At 43.3% G+C, this 17,840-nt stretch overlaps 1 protein-coding gene across 4 annotated transcripts in view; it reads left to right on the top strand.

The window, feature by feature from the left end:
• The window catches only part of RBKS (ribokinase), a 78,900-nt gene that overhangs the window by 39,539 nt on the left and 21,521 nt on the right, over positions 1-17,840 (top strand). For 3 of the 4 annotated variants that reach the window (XM_083604620.1, XM_083604618.1, XM_083604621.1), the window contains exon 7: positions 5,168-5,356. In XM_083604620.1, coding sequence (XP_083460746.1) covers positions 5,168-5,356 — 189 coding nt within the window. Of the gene's footprint in view, positions 1-5,167; positions 5,357-16,232; positions 16,949-17,840 lie in introns of those variants that run through there. The other variant, XM_083604619.1, reaches the window with a different exon arrangement.

Here is a 17,840-nt window from a genome sequence, read left to right as displayed (position 1 = left end):
GTCCCCTTGGTGTGGTGATGGTGGCACTCACCCTTCTTCTGATAGAAAATGCTCTGCTGGAGGCTGGCAAAAATGGGGGGCTGAGGAGGATCAGTTGGGAGGGAAGGAGAAATGTCCCTATTTTCATCTGAGTAGTGTTGGAGGGTCTAGGATAGCACACTGTATAAACCTGGGTGATTCCATCAGACTGTAAGAAAGAAAGAGAAGGAAAGTAGGGCTATTCTGTCGTCTTCTCCTCCATGTGTCACCTTGCAGTGCCCAGTGCTAGCAAACTACCTGAATTTTTTCCATGCCAGCAAGCCAGCCACCATTATAAGAACTGTAATTATAAGAACTGGTACTTCCCACTTCTCCTCTTTTCCCTTTTCTACTGTGTCTTTTCTTCTCCCAACCCATCCTTTCCCCCCTTTTGTGTTGTGTCCTTTAGATTGTAAGGCTGAGGGCAGGGACTGCCTTTTTAAAAAGTTGCTCTGCAACTTGATTTGGGAGCCTTTTTCATCGAAGAGCAGGGTAAACATGCTTTGAATGTAGGCTCGTAAACAATAAACTATAGATCCAGTGCACTGCCTTGCTGAACTTACTCAGCTATATCCAACTCCACTCTTGACATTTCCAGTCTAGTTTTTGTCGTCTTGTATCATGTCTGGAAGTCCACACAGTCAGCCTGTGGCAGAGATGGGACATGCTTGCAGGTCTGCCTGATCGAAGCTCACCTCTGTGTCCATATAGTTCTCATGCATCCACATGGTCCCAAAGGTGAAAAGAACAGTGCCATCTCTCATACCAGGTTTTCTCCCATTGAGGGCCAGCATGTTGAGAGGTGAAATATCCCACATATCAGGGTTTATAGATAATTTAGTAAAATTATTACCTGTATTGGAACAGATGAAGCTTGACCATACAGAACACAGCAGTATAGGGTGTGTGTGTGGGTGGGTGTGTGGGTGTGGGTGTGTAGGGGGCAGAATAGCTGCCAATCATCATCTTGAAATATTTCTAAAGGAAAAAAAGAATTCAGAGCTCATCACAATTAACACCCGTCCAACTTTTTGCGCTGACTAGCCACCTACTTCAAAGGGAAGTGGAAATTTATGCCCCATTGTCAACATGAGCTGTGAAGTTTCTGCCAGGTTCCTTAATAATTCATACTGTGTGCTTGTAATCGTCCATTTATGATTGGCTGATAACAGTTATGGGATCAGACAGGAAGTTTCTGTTATTTATCTTCTCGGCAGCAGAGGTATAAAACTAGTCTGTGACTGTGCAAAGCCTTGGAAGTACCCCAAGTTGCTGCAAACCCTGCCACATGGGCTGCATCCTCCAAATAATCTGTTGGATGGAAGCACATCCACCAAACACTTGTGGATGCTTTGACAACCACAAATACTTGGTATTGTGAAACATTTTGTTCATTCCGAATTGTTGTGCTAGAATGGAGCAAAAAAACAGGGGTATAATATCAGTGGGCTATCTACCACAAAGGATATTTCACAAGCTGTGGTTTCAGATACATATTTTTCATTGCTTTAATAAACTTTTATTTGTGCAGCTTCTACTTCTTTGTATGTGGTTCGTGTGCAAAATACTGAGAATGCATCTTGCAAGATTATCAGTTCCTGATTTTTTGCTTAGCTGGTAGTTTGGTCCCGTCCCCCCCCCCCCCGGACTTTTCCCAGAAAGATCAAGCCTGTTGAAACTGGCTTGTTAATTCACTGTGCACCAGATGCAGCAGAGCCTAATCCCTGAGGTTTGCCCAGGAATGTGCTGGTTCTCTGTTCTTTCTAATTCTTCTAATAAAAGAATTGCAGAATAAGTATATCAAATGTTGGTCCTGTGAAAGCCAAAACCCTAAGGTTGTGTGCCACTAAGTGATTTCAGACTTGAAGGGAAATGGCTGTAGGTGTTGCATTTATAATGTCCTTGGCACTTTAGAGAGTTATTCCAGGGGGAAAAACCAATCTCAGATGTGCAGGGCCAGCCATGTGTATGTTACTGAATGCATTTGTTGCATTCACATATCAGGGGTATGTGTGTGATATTATTTACACAAAAAACATGCAGAGGAGGGAAGCCCAAACCTGCCCCCTTCCCATCTCGCTTCTGTTCAGGGGTGCCAACTTGAATAAAATATGGGGGGGGTAAGCCCCGCCCTGCATAATCGATCACACAAACCATTTGAATGACAATGCCTATCAACTTGGGGGGGGGCAGCCCCCTCAAATATTTTATTGGGAGGACCGAAGCCCCCTCGGCTCCTAGGATTTGGCTCCTATGTTTTTGTTGCTTTAAGCTCAGGGATAGGAAATATTTTTCCCTGAAGACCGTATTCCTTTCAGGGAAGCCACCCCAGGGCCATTTTACAGTGGTGGGTGGAGCCAGAGACAAAGGTGGTCAGAGGAACAAATGTAAACGCAATCTTTGTGCAGTAGTGTAGTCTCTACACCACCACCCCCCATAACGTGGACCTAATGGCAAGTGAAAAATCCCAACAATGGATGGGACTTTGCTGAGCAAAACGGGCTGGTTCTGGGTGGCACAATGCTATTTTCGCATTTTCCACGTTATGGAAAATGCATTGCTATTTTTGCATTTTCCGTAGCAGACTTGGAACATGCCTGGTCATATTTCTAAAGGTGTGACAGTTTGGAGTGGGTACAATGAAATAAGGAGTCACACCTTAGAAATTCATTTCTGCAGAATGTGAGCTTGCATATCTTTACGCTGTTGAATTCTGCATTTCTGCGTTTTCTGCTTAAGCACTTGGTTCTGCAGCAGCAGCATTACCTGTAGATACGGGGGGGGGGCTAACAGATGTTGCCAACTCCAACTCCCATCAGCCTCAGCCAGCATGGCTAATGGTCAGGGGTGATGGGACCTGTAGCCCAACAACATCTGAGGGCACTACATTGACTGTATATAGACTTGTAGATTAACAATATAAGTAATTTGGCCATTTCCTCATATCTCGGTGAGTGTTTTATGCCTTTTTGCAAAATGTGGGGGTAGGAGCCAGAGGGAAGAATCCTTTTCCCTTGGTCTTATGTAGAAAGCTCTTTAAAAATATCCTCCTTGGCCTCCTGCTATTGTGTCTTCGTTTTCTTTTTTAGAGCAGCCATTAGTTATTTCCTCCAATTGTATTTTTTTTTTATAAAAAAAGTGATTTTATTGGAGGGAGGAACTTTCCAACACAGCCCAGCAGTTTTATATTTAATTTCACAATTGACACTTTGTGGTACATTTTAACTTTTGGCACGTAGCATCTGTCTAGTGTCTGTTACCTTTGCGGGAAATCGACTCCTGGCCTGCCTTGCGGTGTCCTCATTTCCCCCCTCTCCCTCTTTATCTCAGCTGCATCACAATTGTTGCAAATACAGCTGGAGGCAACTCTTTGCAGATGGCAGACGCAGCAGAAACTCCTAGAGGCATCTGTATTTGCCTAATCGGTCCGCAACCACCTTTGTATACTGTGCAGCACAGAAGGAGGGCCAGACAATAACAGTCAAGGACTGTGGGCGCTCTCTGGGATTAAAGCAATAACACAGTGTTCTGTTCTAAACTAGGTACTATCACAATCCATGCAATCAACAGGGTGTGGTGCAGATGTATTTGCATCTTGTAACCTGCCCTTCCTTCAAGGACCTCATTGTGGTATTGCCTCATTGTGGCATTGTAGCATGCGCCCCACTTTGGGGGATGGTGAGAAGGGCTAGGGCCAATGCTACAGGGTTTCATCTCTAGACCAGAATGAAACGGTGGAAATTATTAAGGAAGCAGACTTTGGCAAGGCACTAGGAGAAACTTGCTAACAGTAGACGGCATTTGATGGTGGGAAAGACTGAGCAGTGGACTCTCCTTAGGAGACAGAATCATAGAGTCTTAGAGTTCGAAGGGACCCCAAGGGTCATGTAGTCCAACCCCCTGCAATGCAGGAATCTCAGCTAAAGCATCCATGGCAGATGGCCATCCAACCTCTGCTTAAAGCAACTTGGACACTTCTCAGGAGTGTGACCCCAGGTTCAGCTCCCTCTTTCTCTGTGTGTGTAATAATGACAATAATAATAATAATTTATTATTTATACCCCGGCCATCTGGCTGGGTTTCCCCAGCCACTCTGGGCGGCTTTCAACAGAACCGTAAAAACAGAATAAAACTTCAAATATTAAAAACTTTCCTAAACAGGGCTGCCTTCATATGTCTACTAAAAGTCAGATAGTTGTTTATTTCCTTGACATCTGATGGGAGGGCGTTCCACAGGGTGGGCGCCACTACCGAGAAGGTCCTCTGTTTGGTTATATATTCCAAAACTTCTCTCTCTCTCTCTCTCTCACACACACACACACATTGGATTGGCTTATAAATGAACCAAGCCTTCCCTTCCCCCTTCCCCTCTCCCCCCCAAGGGAAAGCATGGTTATTTCCCAAACCAATCCAAACTCCTTCATTTCCCCCTAGGAAAGCCCTTCCAAACAGCCTCCTGCGCAAAGCAACACAGACCTCCCCCCTCCATTGCTTTACATAGGGTCTACTCCCAAGGAAAATGGGGAAGGAACAAGAGGGAAGCCCCACAGTAGTTTTCTTAGAGGTGGTTCTTCAAAGCAGCTCCTTGGGTAAAGCAATGGAAAATCATTTACCTCCCTTGAACAAGGGAAGTTCATGGTGGAATCCCCGTTACGGGCACAGCACGCAGTTGGCCACTTCACACATTTTACTAGGGTGGGTTTTTTATGTGCACCTAAAAATGTTGCTTGTTTAATGTATTTATTTTTTTTTAAATGTGCTTTTGAGCATGTGTCTCATGCACAAATCAGGAAACTGGGTTTGGCTGAATGCCAGAGCCCTGAATTAATTATTTGTAGAGGTTATTACACTAGATATTATGTTATTCTTCAGCCCACTACTCTGAGTCTGGTACATCAGTACGATACCTCATTTGTGGAAATAATAAATTAAGGGCTGAGTGGTTAATCTGTGCTTTCAAAGGGATTTATTGCACCTCCCACTATATTTCCTGGTACACACCATTGTCTCTCAATGCATTTAATAGTAGCAAATATTACATATCTGTTTCACATAGCTAGTAGTCTTGAAATAAATTGATGTTTTTGCTTAATCCCCGCCCCCCCCCAAGCTAATGTGGGTTTTGTGTTGTTTCAACCTTTTCCCCTAGGCAGAACTTTTAACGGGAATCCCAGTTGGCAATGTTGAAGATGCTGGGCGTGTGGGACGGATCCTGCTCGAGAGAGGCTGTAAAACAGCCATTGTAACTTTGGGTCCTGAGGGCTGTGTGTTGGTCTGCGCAAAGGAACCCACCCCGAAACATATACCCACCAAGAAGGTCACCGCTGTGGACACCACGGTATGTACTTGCGATTCAAAAGCCTTGCTTTGGGGGGAGGCTGCGTACACATTACCAGCTTTAAACGTGGCTATGTCATTTTTTTCTTCAATTCTGATAGAATCTGGTTGCAGGGGGCACACACCTCAAAACACAGTATTTCATAAGAAATCACAGTAAAGGTGTGGATTGTGGCTAATGTCGTGTGCACGCCAGTTCCCAAACCAGCATTGGGATGCAGTGCTGGATGCAGAGTAAACCGGAGTGTGTGGTCAACTAATTATTATTTGAACACTAAAAGCCCAGAGTAATCAGCCACATCTTTGGGCAAGGCATAATGCATGCCAGCAAACCATCCCATTCCATCCCACTGCACAGTGAATGTCAGTTCACCCAAGGTTTATAGGCTGGCGTTCCATAGACAGGACAGACCAGCATGTACTGATGAAATCATTGTATTCCTCCTTCACCCTCCTGTCAATTCCGTATTGCGGCAAACAGTGTGAGCGGCGACTCTGTTGCTACTTGTGGAAGATGGCGACATAATCCCTCAGCGCCATCACCTCGAAACACCCCTGCTCTTTCTGTGGTGGGAGAAAGGAGACGCCCAGCCATTCTCTCCTCAGACTCCCCAAAATTGAATGACTGGCTCTGTCCACACATGCCTGAGCTGTTTGTGCTGGCAAAAGCCTTTTGCTTTGTAGAGCTTAAGTAATATCAGGTGCTCAAATTCCACAGGGCATAGTTAAAAGGCAGAAGCGGCATGCCGTGCCAAATTAATTTTGTCGCGATTTGTAAGGTCAATGACCTGCATCTTTCATAAAGCCTGAGGTTGGGGTTCCCCCCTCCCTTCATTCCTTTCCTGTTTATGATCAAGCACTGACTGAACACTCCTTCAGTGGAATGTTAGGATTATTAGCTCAGCAGCAGCAGCAGCAGCAGCAACAGCCATCAAGAAAGGCAATGGTTAAGGTTCCGATAGCAATATTATCTCACCCACATTTTTACAAGAGCTGGGACATTTTGTACTCGCAGTTCTGTCTGATGCAAATCCAGAGTAGTTCTGGTGAGAGCACTGTATGTACTAGCTATACATTTTAACTGCCTGATGTCATGAAATGTAACATGTGTTCTCCTGCTGCAACCGTGACATTTCCCCCCCTTTTGTTAATAGGCAAAACATAGTGCTGCTATGTACCTAAAACCAGAATAGCCGGTTCAATTCAGGGGAAGGCAAAGGAAACGGATCTGTGCTCGTGCTGTCTGCCTGTGCGCAGTGCCATGGTAACTGCCTTGAGACCCTCTTTGCATCTCTCCCCGCCCCCCCCAAAAAAATAGCAGACCAGAATTCTGAGTAGAAGCAGTCGCGATCCAAAGGGGCAGGCAAGCATATTGATCTTGAATGTTCCTGAGGTTTCCTGCCCCCTCCCAAGCCATAAACAGCAGGCCGGGAGTCTGTGGAGAAATGGACCACGACCCAAACAGCTGTATTTCCATGCTTCAGGTGTGCAGCCTAATTCTTCCGCCTCCAGAGCAACTGCTGCCATAAGCTTCTGGAGTTTCCCCACTGAGTTTGTCACTGGCACCCATGCTTTCTAGTACTGTAATCAGGGTGGATAAAAATCAATGATTAAAAAAAAAAAGATTTTTTTTAAAATTAAAATTGGATTTTTTTATTTAAATCGGATTTTGTTTATTTAAATCGGATTTTTAAAGTAAAATGCCTTTGGAGGAAAAATCTTTCCAAATATAGTTTTCTATTTAAGTTACATTATAGTCCAAAGGCTATTCATCAGGAAATAAGGATTTGTTTTAAGTTTTTCATGTGTGCTAAAACTCAGTCTAAGTTTTTTAAAACAACAACAACAACACCGTTTAACCACATCAGTTAACAAACATGGATACATATGCTATAATGTTATTGCTTTAGTTAAATAAATTGTTTAAATTGTTATTAAGGAAATGATTAAAGTACAGCAGAAAAGTTGTCCAAATATAAACAGTTAGCTTATTAAACCCCACAATAATTTCGTAATTATCTGTCTATGTATTTCTAATAGTATAACCAAATCAGTAATTTTTGATATAACTGTAAAAACTACTCTGAACGTTTATTATTCCAAAAATGAAACCTTCCTCTGGTTGTAAATATTAAGATTATACCAGTAAGAATGAGTCTTTCTGTAAAAAAAAATATTTAAATCAAGTCTTACTGACTCGTGATTTAAATCAAATCCACCCTGACTGTAATGGTACAAGCGAAAGTGTGAACAAGCCCCAAGTGAGTGACCCACAGTCATGGCTGAGTGAGGATTTAAACTCTGGTCTCCTGCATCCTAATTCAACACACTAACCACTGCACGGCAATGACTCTCCATCACTTTGTCGCAGAGAACATCCACCTCCTTTCACCTATCCACTGGGTATGGGCAGGATGTTGCCAACCTTGGACCTGGGCTACTGCTACTTTAGTGCTCAGACAAAAACCCTATTGTCACTGTTTGCCGGGAAGGACCTTAGTCTTTTCACAGTAGATGATAGTAACAAAGAAACATTTGTCAACTTCCTTACTCAGAGAAGCACAGACTTATTGGCAGAACTGCTGCCTGTTGAAATTTCGTGGTATTTGCTAAGCTCAGGCAAGTGCTCAGTTTCCAAGAAGATAGGCTGAAAAGCCTAATCTCTGCACTTGCTTTTTCTTCACACTTCCCAGGCCAATCCTGGCACTTAATATCAGCTTCTGAGACTGAGCTGTGGTTCAGACTGAGTTCAGCTGTTGGTTTAATATAAAAGTGCTGATGTTTGATTTCGTGAATGAAAGCTTCTATTATTTCGCTGAGCAATACATCGGTTTATGACTTGGCTGTTTTCAGTCGGCTTCCCTTTGTTCTTATAAAGTGATATTTCATTTAAACACCCCAGTCCATGCAGAATTGTCTCTTCGTGGTTAGGTGAAGGGTTTTCTTAGACGGGTTTTTACTGATTAGATAACAATGAAATGCTTTAGTGAAGCAATTGTACCTACTTAATAATTGTGGATTACTGGTGCATTATTGGCACCTCAAGGTTTGGCTAACAATGTTATATTTGTCACATAATTTATTGCTCCTTACAGTGAAAACCATTAAAATAGTTTCACAAATATTATTATTATTATTATTATTATTATTATTATTATTATTATTATTATTTTGCCAATTTTTACATTTGATTTTCAGTATAAACCCAATTACACAAATCAGTTCCAAATTAAAACAATTTTGTTAAGAGGCTTTGTGTTCACCGTTTTTGATGGCTCTTTATAATCTAATATTACCATGTTTCATAGTCTTATTTATTTCTATTATATTCTGTTTTCAAAATTATCACATAATTAACAGCTGCACTCTTAATGATTTCTATTTGTGTTGTTATATTATTTAACTTCCCCCCCAAAAAAGGCTTCAAGTGAGGAACCATAGCTTTTTCCTTTTCATCCTGTGTGTGCCACATCCAAAAGTCAGTTGTTAGTCTCTTGGCCTTATATGTCTCTCTGATGTTTTCCTTTATCCAGTAGCATTTGGGGTTATCTCTTTATTCCCACTGTTGTATTATTCCAGCCTGGTTGGGGCGGAGCTGCAACTTCAAGGTTAAGCCCTCTTCTTTCTCCTGCTCAGCTCTTTCCCATAATACACAACCAGTTCCAAATCGACAACAGCAGATCCCTCCCTCCCACTGGCACCAAATCCACAAGTTCCAGAGATCTGCCATTTCTTCTTCCGGAAGGGAAGGCGGCGCCATTCCTCTTCCAACATCCAAAAACCCCTCGTGCCACTTTCCTTTTGCCACTGCCATAGCATTTTGCTTTAAAGAAGGGGGGAAAGGTTATATCTCAACATCTCCACGATCTCTTTCAGACTTTTTTTTAGGGGTGGGGGGCGTAGGCTCTAATTCCCAGCAACATCCTTCCAAACAAAACAACCAGACTCTCCCCTCCTTGACTCCTTTCAAGCCGCAAGCAGCTTTACATCATATTTTAAATCCCAGTGTTACAACGTACATCAAACCATCCTCGCTTTTATATCTTAAAATTCAATATTAGGGGAGGGTTGCCAAATCATAAATGTAAAAATTCCCATAAAACGTAGCAGAGAGCCCCCCTCTCCTCCATCCGCCTCCAACTCAAGATAGAATCTTCTCCCAATTTCAAACCTCTGTTCCATGCAGCTGATTGTTCACAGTTATAATGTCCATCTCCTCTGGTGTGTTCCTATTATTAATGCCAATTAAAACCCAATTATAAGGAGAACCTCCACATCCAATGGCAATTTGGGGGGAGGGGTTCACATCAGGTGAAGTGCGTAGCACCAAGTGTCTCCCCCGTCCCCACTCTGATCCGTGTGGAGGCGTACCCGAGAGGTTTATAGGGGATAGTTTAACCCCTTCTATCCCCTCTTTTCAGCCTGTGCCTCTTGCCGATGTTGTGAGAGCCATCGCCATGGCGCGGGACAGGAACAGGAAGCCAGTTTCACAAATATTATAAACCTGATTCCTCAGAGAAACATTGTGTTGGTATCTTTTGGGCTTCAAAAAGCTTTCAAAATCAGGTCTTATCATGGTGAATATGAATAATACAACTAATAATAATAATAATAATAATAATAATAGACATAAATAATAAAATTGTTGTTGTTATATTTCTTCAGCACATATAAGAAGAGCCTGCCTGGACTAAGGGCCCATCTAGTACAGAATATTGGGTTAGATCCACACTGGCCCACCTGCAAATGGAAGGGATAGTGGAGGAAGGAGGTCGGGTGCCATACATGTAAAAGCTTGCACCCATTCATCAGCAATCCTGTGCACACTAACTAGGGAGTAAGTCCTACTAAAATCAAGGAGACTTGATTTTAACACGCATAGTATTAGTAGTCGTAATTTTAGTAGTCACAATTTAAATCACAGATAATAAAATTCCACTGGGAATTGATGTGTTCAAAACTTGCCATCCATTTCCTTCCACAACACATACGTACACTGTTTTTTCTCTTATTTTAAACAGCAAAAACACAGGGGTGTATTTAAGTAAGCTGAGGAGATAATGGTCTTCTTAAGATAAAACCACCCCCTTTTCACCTGTTTTGTTACACCAGAATGTTGCAACAAGCAGAAATGTCTCCTGTCTAATTGCCTTCTGTCTGAGGTTTTGTGGTTGTCTGTAATAGGTCATGTTGCCAGAATCCTGAACTGTCACTCACACAATATGTGTGAAGCTTCCCTCTGCCACCTTTCATTTTGTAACAAGATGCAAGGGGAGCTCTTTGTTACAGTAAGATTGATATACTGTACATTTCACCATATTAACAGCCGACTGTAGTGGTGGTTTCTCAGGGACAGGGAGATGGGCCTCCCATTAATTTGAGTAGGGTATGGGGAAACTTTGGCCTTCCTTGCTTGCTGGGCAGATGTGAGTGGTAGTTCAACAACATCTGGAGGACCAGAGGTTCTCCACACCTGACTGAGTGTAATGGCCCCTGGTGGCTGATATTGGTGGTCAGGAGATGCTGGAGGGCAAAGGTTCATGTGCCACCTGCCCTGCATCCCATGACCTAGCCTGGTGTCCTCAGATAAAGTGGAGGATGTTGTCCCATCAGCTTCAGTTCACAAGTCTGATTGGCTTCTATATGCAGATAGCAGGATGGGGGGGGGGTATTTTGTCTGCCTCAGGCAGCAGAATATATTGTGCCAGGTGTAAGTTTCTCGCATTCTCCATAAAGTGCTTTTATGGGAAGGTATTCAGTTGCGAAAATAGTGTTTTCTGTTGTGGCATCTGGAAAAAGCAAGTATCTTCCAGACCGAGGTGGGGGACTCATAATGAATCCCTTCAGACTTCTCTTTATTGTTATTATTATGCATTCATGAGTATTTGTGCTTGTGGTGTTATTGGGGCGGTTATACGCAATCCTGCTTTTGATATTGTTTGCACCTGCTGAAGTTTGGGAGCAGACATACCGCTTCATTTTCTGTGGGTGCATGACTCACAGCTCCCCACCGAAATCCTTTAAATATGCATACCACAAATGTTCTGCAAGTTGGGGGGGTTGTTTGGTTGTCCCTCTTTTGATGCTCTACGGTGCAAGGGTGCCCCTCCAGATAATGGGGTGATATTGGAGATCCATTGCAGAACAGCTGGCAAAGCGGAATGGTGTGTGGGCAGCGTAGAATAAATCCACCACTAATAGCATTACATTAATGACCTTGAAGCAAATATGTCTGCAAAAAACCCCACCAATCTGGAGGAGCCCAGCAAGGCCTCCACACACCTCCATTCACTGCCGCCACTGGTACGGTGCATTCAAACATGGAAATACCGTGTTAGTTTTCCTGCTAGCATTTCTGTCCCGTTTCACATTGCAGTACCTGTTGTGTTATGGAATAGTGGCTTTTTGACTGATATACCATCATATTGCTCTAAATTTCATTCATACCAGTGGGCATGGTGGTGAGACACAACAATGAATGTCATCCATTGGACAGTATCACCACTTCCCCACCCTTTCCACATGTGTGTGCTTCTGTTCCCCCATGAAAAGAGCAGGAAAGAACCGTATGCTAGGGTACCGCCCCAAATTCTGTCACTTTACTCCTGTAATTCTCTGGGCTAAGGGGGCTACAAATGGATTTTATCTGGAATCAAAATACATGGAAATGAGCGCTGTGCATGTGTTCCGTTCTGTTGGTTTTCCAGAAGTGGCTTTTACGTCATGTGAAAGCTCAGATATAATGTGATAGGTGGACTCCTGAGTTTGATAAGATGGCTACAGTGGTCTGTTTCAAATGCCATTTCAAAATTTCATTTCATACTACTTACAGTGCTGTTAACTGCTGCATTGGGGTAGGCATTCTGCTCACTTGTAGCAACAATTTCTCCACATGTGAAGTTCACCTCACCATAAGGCTGTGACAGAAGTCGGGTCCGTTCTTCATCCCAAGGACATTCCTCAGCACTGCCCATCCTCTTCTCAAACTCCTGCCCACTCTTTGTGTATAATTTTAATGTTTCTCCAAATTCTGGATGAGAACCAAGCCAGGAAATTGCAATGGCTACTGAAATAAAATGGAAGCATACGCAAATAAACCCTGAACGAGAGTCTTTTTAAAAAAAACAAAACAGCAACCTTTCTTTGTTTCCCAACTTTGTGGCCTAACGGCTATGACTCAGGGGGTTATAAATACTGAACTTAATCCAGTGACTAATTGCTCAAAATTCTGTGCATCAGCAGAAGTGGAACCTGTGGTTGGTTCTAATACTATCAAATGCCTTTGCTATTCAATAATATCCCTCGGAGCTTGCTATCTAGTATGCAGTTTGCCCAAAGAACAGTGATTTTTGTTTCAGTTATCCTCCTGGCAATGGGGAAGAAAACAGCTGCTAGTAAATGAAGGAGTTGGCAGACAGAGTGTCTGAGGGAGACTTCTGCCGTTCACCAAAGGAGGGTGGTTAACCTTTCTCCTACCATAGCTGTTTGCACTATAGTGAAAAAATGGCCTTGACCACAGTGTGAGAAGCCTGTTAGCTGTGGCAGCTGTTAGCAGTAGGCGAGCAATTGGGCTCTAATTGTGGTTAATTGCACGCACCAGCATGGTGAGGTGGAGAGTATTATTGTAAAAAATTACGCCCCAGATAGTGATAGTATAATAGCTCCCTTTATTTATCATGCAGCCAAAATAACCCTGTGACTTAGCCTTCTGCTTTCTCGCCTACAAATATGCAATCCAATGAATTTTTTGTAATACAAAGAGCCTTACAGAATAAATTAACCCACCAGCTGCTCCAATCAGCAGCTATTAAATTTTATTTAACACTGCATCTATTATTTTCTAAAGTTCAGGCTGGCCACGAACATCGCATGACTCGAAATCATCCCCTCTGACTTGACTCACTTTATAGCAGACCAAGGTCCCTTAGATCATCCCAGCTTCTGATCCTGATACAGACCCCTCAGGGCCTTTCCGGATGATCTTTTCTTTCCACACAATAAACATGCACTTGTTGCTCATGGGTTGCAGGGGATCCCGATGTATTTCCTTCAGGAAGTGCTTCTGTTGCCAAGGGCATTTGCATTTGTCACTAGGAAAGCGACCTTCTAGATAGTGCATCATTTACAGTGGGACGTACAGTGGAAAATGGCGGTGTTGGGTATCATGGCTACTACTGCAGCAGGGCCTTTTTCCACAGAAGGGGTGGGGATGGAGAACCTGTGGCCCTCCAGTAATTGCCGGACATCAACTCCCATCAGGATGGATAGTGCTTAGGGATGATGATGATGATGATGATTTTATTTATACCCAGCCCATCTGGCTGAGTTTCCCCAGCCACTCTGGACGGCTCGCAACAGAATATTAAAAACATGATAAAACATCACACATTAAAAACTTCCTTAAGCAGGGAGTTGTGGTTCAATACCTTCTGGAAGGTCTCAGGTTCATCATCTCTGCCATCTAGCCTCAAATCTACAGTTACTTGAGATTGTGCTAAAAGAAAAAAATAAATCGGCAATGGATGCAGACTTCCCAGCCAGCTATTAGGTCCATTTCCAGCCTTCCATTTTTTAGGGAACATTTTTTAGTAAGTGATTGCCCTCCCGTTCCAGACACAACTGGATATAATCAGTCTCCTGGACTCCTGCCATTGTTCCATCACAACCTTTCAGAGCAACTGAGAGCGCTTGCTTGACTGTAGCATCTGTTTGCCAAGTCTGAGCAGCAAAGAGAAGCTTGCTCAGTGAATGCTCCATGATTGTTCCTCATCCAATCAGTTCAACAAATAGCTTTCCTGCTACACAGCAAGGCTACCGGTCCCTCACTTTCCATTATATGGGAACTGGACCTGGTGCCATATTGATGTTGCATTGGGGCTAACACAAGTATAGCTTTTAGAATAGAATCTGAACGGCCAGAGGGATTAGTCAGGCTCTGCACATGCAGATGGTTCTTAGCAGGATGAGGGATGCTGGAGTCAATATGTTTTGCAGGTATTCCTGTGGACGAGGAGCCAAATGTGAAGGAGAATGAGTAATTGTCACATGCATTTGCAGTGTTGTGTAGGAGCTCCTTGTCATGCACTAGGGCTGTTCTGGGCACCATCCCAGAAGAAAGCGGGGGACTTTCTCTGCTTCTATTTGCTAACAGACCTGTATTGTGCATCTGAGCATTTTCAAAGTCCCTTGCTAACCTTGGGGCATCTGACTACCCTTTGAGATCAGAAGGCATCATTATCCCTAATTTGCAGAGAGGATAAATGAAGCATCGGGAGGTGCACAGATTTTTCAAAGATCATCTCGACATAATGAAGCAACGGATGCGTTGCCAAAGGTTGCTCTTTGATTCACTGCCACGCAGCCAGATACTAAGCCTTGTAATACTGGATCCCAAGGGCCTGCCCTGACTAGTACAAGACAGCACCATATGATTAAAAAAAGGCATTTTCCCCACTTAGTATAAATGGCTTTTTGATCAATGAATGGAAATGTAATTTAAGCAAATTGAGCAAATGTAAACAAGGGTTTGTACGGTGCTGCTTGCAATCTTAACATATGTAGCGGGAGAGCTGGAAGACCACCCAGGTCATGGTCTGATCTTATTTCTAAGCCACCCAGCTCCCTAATTAAATCCCTTTCTATTTCTCGTTTTAAGGGGGAGAGGGCCTGCAAGCCTTTCATAGTCTCCTTCCAGATGGGACCGAAACATTTAATGGAGATCCAGCTGTTGGAGGGATGGGAATTGTGAGCAATGCCATAAAATCAAGACATTGATGAAAATCAATATCTCATCATGCTCTCCCTCTGAGTTTAAAGAGAGCCTTGTAGCTCAAACACAAGACAGCCCTAGGCCTTAATTTGACCAGGGCTCGGCCGCAGAACATTGCATTCACCCCAGGGCTATCCTGGTGTGTGTGTGATACAATAAAAAAAGAATGCCTATGGGGATGTGCAGAGGGCCTGCCCCTCATTACTGAGTCACTGGAACCAGGCACTGTATATGTAGAACAAGGGAGAAGAGCTGTCACGGCAGAAGGTGGAACTTCTCATAGCTCCAGGCGCTTCTCTTTAGACATGTTAAACACAGGACATGTCTATGGCTCAGAGCTCTACTTCTGCTTTTCATCAGTCAGGTGAGACCATGCAGCTTCTGCACTGATACCTAGCTGCTATGATGAGGCCTAATAAATTGAAACTAAATCCTGGTAAGATGGAGGTGCTGTGGCATAGTTGCTCTCAGGTCCAGGAATCAAGGGAACAGGCTCCTTTTGGTGGAGCTGGGCTCTCCCTGAAAGAGCAGGTGCATATTCTGAGAGTGTCGTTTGATACCACCTCGTCACTGGAGACACAGGTGTCTTCCATGGCAAAAGTGCCATTGCCCAGCTCCAGTTAGCTCACCAGCTACAACAGTTTCTGAACCAGGATGGCTTGGCCACCATAATCCATGCTCTTGATAACCTCCTGCTTGGATTGCTGCAATACACTCTACATAGGGATGCCCTTGAAGATGACTTGTAACTTGGGCAAAATGTGGTGGCCTTCCTTTTGAGTGGAGCCACCAACCAGAACCACGTTACAACGATTCTCAAAGGAGGCCCAGCTTAAGATTCCACTCCAGAAACTGCGCACTTAGCAATGACGCATAGGTGGGCTTTGTCTGTAGTTGCACCCTAAGCCTGCAGTGCCCTTGCCCTTGAAATTTAGATGGCTCCCACACTGCTGGCACTCTGACTTGGCTATTTCTTAACCCCCTTTTAAAATGAGATTGTTTGTTTGTTTGTTTGTTTTATTAATGCAGTACTCACCTCAAGATCTTTCTATATGGGGAAAGATAAAAACCGGCAAAATAAATAATGACTATCTATCTCTTCCCACAGAAATGTATACCAGGGAACTGGGCTTTTTCCCCATTGCATGTTCTGCGGTGCACATGGAGTGATAAGCAGACCTATAGCTGCGCATCTTTTGGGGGGAGGATGTTGGTGCTCCTAGCAGGAATCCCAGGGGCCTAGAGGTCAAGTGCTGACCATCTGAATTTGGAGTATTTGTTTGAATTTCCATTGCACCAAACCTTTTGGTCCACCAGAGTGAAACATCACCTGTGCAGTCAAAAGTATAATAATAAATTAAACAGCTGGAAATTTCCTGCCCTCTGGCTGCCTTGCTCTTCCTGGTGGTAAAGCCAGGCCCAGTTTTAGGCTGGTATCCACAAATTGAGCAATGATAAATATTTGTACTGCCTTCTAGTTCATACTGCTTCCAGCATGATGCATACTACCACAAATCTTCCGAAAGTGACAAACAGGATAGCAGCCTTTGTTTTTATAATTTACTCCAAACTACTCCAAGCTGATGCCCTCCTATCAGCCCCAGCCTAGCAGAAGTTGGGGTTGCCCAATTAAATTGATTAGCTTTAGACTCAGGACAGGCAAAAGAATGTTCTTCTTCAGACAGTTCATATTTGTGTATGAAATACACTAGCACAAGATGTTTTGATGACCATGGACTTCATTAGACCAGTCCTGGATATGTCTGATAAACAGCTATCACTGTCAGCCCAGCCAAATGGGAGGCATATAAATAACAAACTACTTCTTCTTCTTCTTCTTCTTCTTCTTCTTCTTCTTCTTCTTCTTCTTCTTCTTCTTCTTCCTCTTCTTCCTCTTCCTCTTCCTCTTCCTCTTCCTCTTCCTCTTCTTCTTCTTCACCTATGAGAGTAGGGTTACTATTTAGAGTCCATGTCCCTCTGAGTACCAGTTGCTGAGACAAAATAATGCTTGATCCTTGGTCTGATCCCCCATAAGTGTACCTACGTTCTTAATGATCAAATCAGCAAGTCAGAGGAAAAGAGGATTCACTATGAGATGACACATCCATAGTTTCCTGAAAGACCTGACTCAGAATCAAAGCGATCACACAAAGAATTCACACATGCACACACACCCCATTTCTTAGCAAATATTTCACAAAGATTCTTCAGTACTTGGATAAAAGAGGGTAACTTCTTCTGTGGATCACAGTACAAATTAATGTAAATGAATACTGAGATTCTCCTCCCCCCCCCCAAAAAAAGTGACAGTGCAGAGTTCCTGAACATCAGTCATTATTTTTTAAAAAATCAAAACATTATTCAGCACTGGGCAAATCAACTACCCAACTGGAAACAGACTAATTGTCTACTTGAGGTACTGAGTGCTCAGTTCCAACAGCAAGGCTAAAGGCTGGGAGTTTGCACAGCATCCGACCTTTAGTTCTTATCTGTCTAGTGAAGCAGGTATCTTCTGTCCAACAATTCTAACAAGTTATCCCATGGTCAGTAGGCCTGTGCCACATGCAGATGAGAACAAGATCACCGTGCCAGAAATGTCAGCTGGCAAGTTTGGTAAATTACAACCAGGTGAATCAACTAAGGACCATGCACACACTTGTATTGAACAGCAAGTAAAGCCTTCTTGAATGTCCCATAAAATGTGCTGCAAGACAAG

The sequence above is a fragment of the Podarcis filfolensis genome, assembly GCF_964270895.1.
Source record: "Podarcis filfolensis genome assembly, chromosome: 3".
NCBI classification, from domain to species: Eukaryota; Metazoa; Chordata; class Lepidosauria; order Squamata; family Lacertidae; genus Podarcis; species Podarcis filfolensis.
The sequence above is the reverse complement of the archived record's forward strand: the minus strand, read 5'-3'. Positions and strand labels throughout refer to the sequence as shown.